The 9313-nt window shown below is 44.7% G+C and overlaps 1 protein-coding gene across 5 annotated transcripts in view; it reads right to left on the minus strand.

Annotated features, from left to right (window-relative positions):
• ARHGAP44 (Rho GTPase activating protein 44) overlaps positions 1-8213 on the minus strand; it is a 232785-nt gene extending 224572 nt beyond the window's left edge. For 3 of the 5 annotated variants that reach the window (XM_033961795.1, XM_033961799.1, XM_033961794.1), the window contains exon 1: positions 7838-8213. In XM_033961795.1, coding sequence (XP_033817686.1) covers positions 7838-7890 — 53 coding nt within the window. In that variant the 5' untranslated portion in view covers positions 7891-8213. The remainder of the gene's footprint in view (positions 1-7837) is intronic. The other 2 variants (XM_033961793.1, XM_033961796.1) reach the window with 1 other exon arrangement.
• Positions 8214-9313: the final 1100 nt, after the last annotated feature.

Consider the following 9313-nt stretch of genomic DNA (forward strand, 5'->3'; position numbering starts at 1 on the left):
GAGATAGTTTTACATACAATGGAGGCAATGCAAGTGAATTTATCTAAAGCATATTCATTATGGCAGTGTCTCTCAAACTGTGCCCGGGTGGGCTACGAGAGATTCAAGAATTTTACTTTATATTTAAAAAATTCCCTTCATGATATGTATGTCACATATGTAAGAGTCTGTCAAAATTATGAGTGTCTGTGTGCAGAAGATACAACCGCCCAGACTAGCATCATTCTTTGTGATGTGATTGAACTTTGAAAGCTAACAGCAAGTAATTTCATTTTTATGCCTTAGTTATCCTAACTTGAGCAACAAAGCAATCGAGGCTTTGTTACCGTTTGGATCTTCTCATCCTTGCAAACTTGGATTTTTCCAGCTCTGATAGAAATTAAATCGAAAAAACAGAGAATGACTGCAGATGGTGGATGATGAAATGCGTGTTGGCTTGTCGACTATCGAGCCGCATTTTGAGTTAATTTGCATTCAAAAACAAGCACATCTATCGCACTGATTAGCAATTCTATTCTATCTACTTTAGTTTCACCGTTGTTACAATTGCCCATACATAGATTAAAGAACTCTCAAATTTAATTTTTTGTTGGTTTTGCAATTTTATAATCTGAAATATAATGTGCCGCGAAAAACATTTGCTTAGTGTGCTGGAGCAAAAAAAAAAAAAAAAAAAAGTAGGAGAAGCACTGCATTATGGGTATCCTGGAATGCCCAGCCAGTCAGGTTATCCCAAGGACTAGGTTGAGAATCCCTGTCCTAGATGGTCTCCACATATTCCTCTTCATTCTATAACTTGGTGTCTATTATTAAGTGCTAAGTGCACATGGTTTATAGAATGGTAGCATTTATGTGCATCAGAGGCAGGTCAGTGTCTGGGGTGGGGGGGGAGGGCAATCAGGGGCAGCTACCCTCCAACAGTTCCAGGGGTCCTCTTGGGCCACGATGTCCTTCTCTTCTTCTTACCTGATTCTGAAGCCGCCTCACCTGTAAAAATGCAAGGAGGTTGCCAGCACGGCAGCAATTCTCCAGCACTGCCCGCAGCCACCTTGGCACCGTTTCTTTGCCCCCCCCCCCCCCCTCTGATATAACTTCCTGTTTCCATTTTGACAGACCATGGCGGAGGAATAGCACCGAGGAGGCCATGAGTAGCGTTAGAGAAACACTGCCCCACCAGTGGTCTCCTTGTATTTTTACAAGTGAGGGGGGCCTTCAGAACCAGGTGGGGAGAAGGGAAGGGCATCCCGGCCCGCAGGAGCCCATTGGGCAGCTGATTCTAAAAATGAAGGGAAAGATGCTAGATGGGAGGGCATTTGGTGGGTGGCGAAATCAGGGGAGGGGGCAGAGAGGAGAGGAACTGAGAGGCCCATTCCTTAATTTCTGCCTTGGGCTACAGCATCAGAGGCGTCAATTATAGGGATATAGGCACAAACGTTCTAGGTGCTATGCAAGGGGTGTACAGACAGGCAGGCACGGGCATGTCGCCTAGCAACATGTGCAACTTACAAAATAATATCAGTTGCATGCATTGCATAACACATTGTGGTGCAGCAACTTATACCAACCACTGACCTGTCATAAGTAGTTTTGCCTAAATTTTGACACACCAATGCGGCTTTGCACTGGTATTCTATAACAGCTTTGGTGCATCTGCCATTATATTGCAGAATTAGAGCTATAATATGGCACCAAGTTAAAGAATTCCACCCCCCCCCCCCCCACCCCTGTTATATTTCTATTTATTCTAGTTTCTTAAACACCTTCCCAGAGGTTGTCCAAGGCAACCCAGCATGACTATGTTAGTAGCATAGTAGATGACGGCAGATAAAGACACGAATTGTCCATCCACTCTTTAAATTACTGATTTACTTTAAAATTTTCCTTCTTCTTAGCTATTTCTGGGCCAGAACCCAAAGATCTGCCTGGTACTGAGCTTAGGTTCCATCTGCCAAAGTCTCCGTCGAAGCTCACTCCAGCCCATCTAAACCATCGCAGCCCTCCCCGGCCCATCCTCAACCAAATGGCCATAGTACAGTCTGCCCAGTACTGGCCTTAGTTCTTCTATATATACCCATTATTTTTTGATTCGAGATCCTCTGTGTTCATCCCACGCTATTTTTTGAACACTATCATGGTTTTCCTCTTCACCACTTCCCTCAGGAGCGCATTCTAGGCATCCACCACCCTCTCCGTAAAGAAGAATTTCCTTACATTGCTCTTGAGTCTACCACCCCTCAACCTCAAATTATGCCCTCTGCTGTTTAGCTCCAACCACATCAGGCAACTGATCATTGGAAAAGTATATGATGCAATTCGTACAAGAACTATTACTATTTATCATTTCCATAGCACTGCAAGATGTACACAGCACTCCACATTAACATGTAACTAGCCAGCAGGAAAGTATTCATCAAATAAGCAGTAACTCATATCCCTCCCCACAGCTTCAACGCAAGACAGTAAATGCTCTAGACTAGCTGCATTCCAGTCGGTTTTTCAGGATTTCCCCACTGAATTTGCATGAGATCTATTTTGCATGCACTACTTCCATTGTATGTAAACAGATCTCATTCATATTCATTTGAGAAATCCTGAAAACCCGACATGGCGAGGGCCAAGGTTGGACACCCCTGCTCTAGACCAATGGTTCTTAAACCTGTCCTGGGGTACCCCCGGCCAGTCAGGTTTTCAAAATATCCCCGATGAAAATGCATGAGAGAAATCTGCATGCCCAACGGCCTACTTTACAGGCAAATCTCACTCATGCATTTTCATTAGGGATATCTTTGAAACCCGATTGGTTGAGGGTCCCCCCAGGACAGGTTTAAGAACCATTGGTCTAGACCAGCACAGTTGTTTCTCACATTGTATATTTCAGAACAGACTTGAAGTAGAGAGTTGCGCGGGGACAGAAATCCCACCCATCCCCGCCTGTCCCCGCCAGGATCCTCTCCATCCCCACCCGTCCCCGCCAGGATCCTCTCCATTCCCACCCGTCCCCGTCAGGATCCTCTCCGTTCCCACAAGGAATTACCTCCATCCCCACCTGTCCCCATAAAAAGCAGCAATTACTTCTGACAGGATCATCAATTCCACAGTTTCTTTTGTGTTTGTATTGCTGTTTTCCTTGTGGAATCTCTTTGGTGGAACCCTTTTTTTGTTTTCTGTTCAGGTAATTAACTTATAAACCCCCTCTTTTACTAAGGCTGACATGTCCATTATATTATATGGATGAACCCTGCTTCCAAAGCCTTCCATCCCCATGGGAGTCCCGCGGGCCAGAGGGGGGCCCCCATGGGAGTCCCGTGGGTTAGGGAGGGGATTCCCGCGATCCCCGTTCCCGTGCAGACCTCTAACTTGAAGTTCTCAGCAGCTTGGCTAGTCTCTATCATTTAACTCATCTTCTTTCCAAAGCATCACCAAACAATTGTACAGGTCTTCAAAATGGATTCTTGCTAACACTGTCCACCATTTTCAGGCTCACTGGACAGATACATTCTGCAATATCACTTCTCATTCTGCACCATCGCTGTGAAAATCTTATCTCACCTTACAGCCTGACTGATTGAAACTGGGTTACTATAACCACTATTCAGAGGAGAACCTTCACCTTTTCAGAAGTAAAGCGGGTCTATAGTATTTATAGTGCACAGGAGGCCACAGTGTGCAATTTGAGGCATGGAGTCTGTTGCTAAGCAACAGTCTAATGACAGGAAGAGAAAAGTCACTATCTCTGGCTTCTTCATTCCCAATATGTCAGGATTACGAGGGAGAGCAGGGAAAGACTGTAGAAAGGCAACTCAGCCTACACCTCAGTCCTTACATCACTATCTCAGTGACTTTTCACAAACCACACTCATGCAACCGTTACTCACTACAGACTTGAAAACACTGTTGTTTATAGGTCTGCACTTTAAGGACATCTTTATCTCCGTGCCAAATTTTGTCCCACTGAAAATTCTCCCTTTTTCTTCTGATCCTTCTCTGCTTACCATTAACAGTTTTTATCCACTTCCAACCCCCCCATTCCTTCCAACCTCCCTCTTGACCCCCCCCCCATGCTTTCCGAGATAAAAGGGCTTCTCTGTAGGTTGCCTTGTAAGAACAGTAGAGGAATCACCATGGAGGCATGTAATGGAGCTAAGCAACTGCAAAAGTCACCAAAAACTGAGGCACTTGGGACGAAACAGAAGAAAAGCACACATTTTTGGGAAACGGGGAATATTTGACCACCTGGGACTTAATATGCACATTAGTGACTGGTTTGAAAAGAATATGTGGAAAGATCTGCTGCCTCTTCATTCAGCATCAAAAGTTTTCCATGGAGGTCGCTCTGAGGAGAAGGAATGTTGCCAGTGGTGTGGCTCAAGGTTTTGTTCTTGGGCCTGCTCTTTTTTAACATTTTTGTAAGTGTCAGGTAAGATTCCCTTTTTTGCGGATTATACTAAAATCTGCAATGGAGAAGGTGTGAATAACAGGAGGAAGGACTTAAAGATCTCAATATGTATACTTTGAAGGAAAGGCCAAAGAGGGGAGATATGATAAAGATGTTTAAGTGCGTATGAGGCGAGACTCAATTGAAAGGAAGCTCTGGAATGAGAGGGCATAGGATGAAGTTAAGAAGTGATAGGCTCAGTAGTAATCTAAAGAAATACTTTTTTAGAGAAATGGTGGTATTTGTGTGGAATTCAAGAAAGCGTGGGATCTTTTAGGGAGAGAAGGAGATAGTGGATGCTGCGGATGGGCGAACTGGATGGGCCATTTGGCCTTTATCTGCCATCATGTTGTTTCTGTCTCTGTGTGGAACCAATTCCTGGACTTGCAAGTGTTTAATAAAGGTGTAGTTTATTAGAAACAATTACAGATATAAAATCCACAGCGTATAAAAACCAAACACATTACAGAAACAATAAAGTCACTTGCTGTAATCTTTGGATTGTGAGCCGGCACGACCAGGAGAATTAGAGGACTTCTTCACAGACGTCTCTGAGAAGTTGCTGTATTCATAGCTGTTTTTAAGGATCTCCGAGGAAGGCAAACACTGCCGAAACACGGCCTATGTAGGGTCTGGTCATCAGATTGCAGCAAGTAATGTGTTTGGTTTTTATACACTATGGATTTTATATCTGCAATTGTTTCTAATAAACTACACCTTTTTAAAACTCTTCGAAATCCAGGAATTGGTTCCACATTTTTTCGACTGTGGACACTTTGGTTTCTGTGGTACCAAGGTCCATTGCTGTGAGAGCTAGGACCGTCTCTGTGATGTTGACCACCCCACAGTATTGTTTTTCTTTTAAAAGGTTTCTGTCACGATAGCACACTGCACTACTTACAAGGACAGGAATCCAACTAGTAATACAGAATACTCACACTTAGCTGCAATAGTTTTAACTTACAAACCACACTTCCTGGGAATTTCTAGGAATTTCATTGCTCTGGGCAGAACTAGTAAAAAAAAAAAGAGCTATTTCAATTCACTAGCAATGTCCACCACATTCCTTCATCTGAAGAAAGAATTCATACCAGTAGTTCCCAAACCTATCCTGGGGGACTACAACCAGTCAGGATAGCCACAATGAATATTTATGAGATGAATCTGCCAGCCCTGCCTCCACTGTAAGCCAATTTGTCCAATTGTGGATATCCTCCTCACCTAACTGGCTAGAGGTAGGTTGGGGACCAATAATCTAGGCTCAGGGTCAACCAACTGGATATCATTTTCATATCAATCTAAAACTAGGTATCAGAACCTCTAGTCTTTCATAAACATGATTTCAGAGATGCTTTCTAGGGATCTGGTAGACTGTGTGCAGTGCACGTTTGACCACCATGAAAACCTTCGCAAGGCCAGATATTAATGAAGACCCAAGAATGATGGAGAACAATTAATTTGTTGCAAAAATATTTTTCCAGCCTTTATCAATGAGTCATACCAAGAACATATTGGTATAATCTTGTAAGGAAAAAAATGCATTTGTTAATTTATAATAATATGTGCATATCAACATCATATGTGTATATCAACTACTACAGGCGAACAGTCCATAATCTAAACACAGGGTTGACTGGCCGGAGGTAGGGCCAAAAGGACACTGGGCCCTTCCTTTTTGAGTTCTTGAACTGAAGTCAGACCATTTTTGCTCATTTCCTCAAAAAGCATTTCTCGGGACAGATCAACATACCAGTTAGATAAGGAAATGTATATATTTTTTAAATACAGGCTAATAGCAAAGCCTAAAATGTGCTGCAGATAAAGCATTTCAGATCAAGACTGCTTTGACTCTAGGCGGAACAGATCCAAACCACCCCCACCCCAAAGTCTAGAATGGGCTGTCAAAAGCATGAGAATGCACGCACACCAACTAGGAAGACAATTGTTCTAACCCCCTCCCCTCCCCCCCCAAACATGCAAATGAAACAAAAAATGGAATTCCCCAAAACATGAGACACATATAATCATTCCAAGATGAAATATTTATCTACGAGCCTAAATATGCTACTCTGGGGGGTGATAGTACGAGGCCTGTTATGTGCAGGATGCAGAAAGAGATTCCATCTACTCGCCTTCCCATAACCCTTCAGCTCCAAGAGCACATTTCATTAGCAAAAGAAAATATGTCCAGCAGGCTTTATGAAAAGAAAGCTATTGCAAAATTGCTGAGAAATCTACAACAATAAATAAAACCATGCATTTGGACACGGTCCCAGAGCACACATGAAGTCAGGCTCACTTAAATCCATATCCTCCTGTCCTTTGCAGTTCCTCCTTCTGCCTTTTACTCCAAGATCTGGTTTGATCATCTGAACAGGCTGGTTAGGAGACTGATGAGGGCAAAAAGAATCTCAAATAGTCAAGACCCCAATCCCCAAGAAATTTCTCGATATCTTAGAGGTTAGGCTGTAAGCAGCTATTTTTTTTTTTTTTTTTTTTACTTCAAAATCTTTTTTGCTGACATTCTGTCATCCACCAGAGATATGCCATGAAATCAACGTGAAAGTTGAGTTGGGGTTTTTTTTCTGCCTTAAACCACCATACCAATGGATCTCTCCCAAATATCCTTACGATTGCAATCTCCCCCCCCCCCCCCTCCTTAGATTCTTTGCATGCTCAAAATAACCCTTCAGACACTGAGGTTCAAACGTGCACGGCAGGAGATCCAAATCAATCCGTGGAAACAGCCCGCCTCACTTTTCCTCTGCAAGCATGTAGAAATGCGCTGGCACCGTGTTACGCAGGGGTTCCTGTGCTCCAACGCCTGCGGCAAAGTCCCATTTGACTGTTTGCTCTCTGCAGTGTTTGCGGCACCGCTCAGGATGCCCCGAGGCCAAGCAGTTCCTCTCGCTAGGAAAATCGGGATTCTATGTCAACAGCCAAAAGGAGGAGACGGGGGATCAGGAACAATAACAGCAAAAGGAGGACTAGGCTGGTCTAGAAAGAGAAGGGCTCTGCTGATTTGGAGCTTACGTTCTCCCGTCCTTTGGGAGGAAAGAAACCCTTAAATAAACAATCAGAGTAAAGCACTCCATTTATTTTGCAAGATCGGCAGTAGCGCGACTGCAGCAGCCTCGCAAATCGCAGCCCAAGTGCAGACTACAGTAAGATGCACCAATTGTGCAGACAAGCATGTAAATAAACCCTGCAGCTGTTCCTGGTGTCTACAATGTGCATCTTAAACCCGTCAGGCCTCTCTCTCTTTCCCGCTGAATTCACCTTCTCGGGAGGTCAAGTCTCGGCTGCAAATTTTGCACGAGTAAAATGTAATCCAGGGGAAGAGGAAAGCCATTGAGCGCTAGAGGTTACAGGCAATTGCCTATGGAGCTAAGCAGCCCTTACCTGCCCACCGTCTGGTTGGCCAGCTGCCGCATCCGATTGAATTGCTTCTTCATGGTTTTGCCGCTTTACAGGACCAATAGCACCCCCCCCCCCCAAAAAAAAAAAAAAAAAAAAAAAAGGCAAAGAGGCAGCAGCCACCCCCCTCCTCCTCCGCAATTACATGTCTCCAGGAGGAGGGAAAGCCGGGCAGCCGCAGCGCAGGACGACAAGACCTTGCCTGCAGTTTACATCCTTCACGGTAAACGAGGGTTTGGCCCCATCGTGCACGTTACACCCAGGGCGCCAGCCCCGACGATCCCCTCCGCCACGGGATCCTCTTGCATCGGCCGCGCGGTTGCACGGGTCGCTCGCTTCCCTCGGCTCGTCTTCGCTTGCAGAGAACGAACCGGCTCGCCTCTGCATGCGAGGCGGGACGTCAGCAGCGCACTGCGCAGGCGCAGCCGTTCGCAACGCACCCTGGGGCTTGCAGGCTTTCGCCGTTTTCTGCTTGGAAGGGTCGGTAGTTTCGTGTTCATGAGTGGGCCGGCTGGGACAGTCCAGAACGGAATTCAGCTGCTTATAGGGCAGTGTCTGGTCACTATTCTTAATAAAGCGGTTTGCTTTTATTCTAGAACCCATAAAATTATTACGACAGAGTCATAAATTTATATATTCTGATGCCCCTCTATGTGATCTTGGATAAGTCACTTAACCCTACATGGCATCAGATAACAAACTTAGGGGCATATGCTCTCTTAGGCTTCTGCCCCTGGAAGTCATGATTGTTGCAGATAAGACATGTGGTCCCGCCTGTTCCAACTTCAGCCCCACCCCATTCAGCCTCCAGCCCTGCCCTGTTCCACCCCAGCCCTGCCCCTATAAAAGCCTCGTCTCTTTCCTGAGATCGGGCTGTGTCTGGAGGGCCTCCAAGCATGCCCGGATGTGATGCGATGATGTCACACGCATGTGCACATACATGTGACGTCATCACATCACATCCATGCATGGTCAGTGGCTCTCCAGAAGCGAGCCTGAGCTTGGGGGCCTTCCAAAACCCGGCAACGTCCGGGCATCCAGCCAGTCTTCTAAATAGAGGACATGTCCGAGTTTTCCTTGACATCTGGTAACCCTAGTCCATGGCCTCCTCACTTTATTGAGATACGCACCATGGGAGTTAGATGCTGTGCCTTATAGAATAATGCACATCCAGATGTGTGTGCAAATTTTAATGAATGCCAATTAACATCAATAATTGACTGTTAGCACCCAAGTATTGCTAATTTAGAGCTCATTATCCAATTTATTTGTATGCGCATCTTTGGGCACCAAATATAGAATCTGGGGTTATGTACTCTAATGTGAACATTAGTGCACAATCTGCAAGACCCCGCCCCATAATAGTACTAATTGTAATACCATTTTATTCCATCCATTTTTAATATATACACACAATATAATCTTATTAACAATACATAATGGTTAACCACAAAATTAAAC

The sequence above is a fragment of the Geotrypetes seraphini genome, chromosome 10 (genome assembly GCF_902459505.1).
Source record: "Geotrypetes seraphini chromosome 10, aGeoSer1.1, whole genome shotgun sequence".
In the NCBI taxonomy this organism is placed as follows: Eukaryota; Metazoa; Chordata; class Amphibia; order Gymnophiona; family Dermophiidae; genus Geotrypetes; species Geotrypetes seraphini.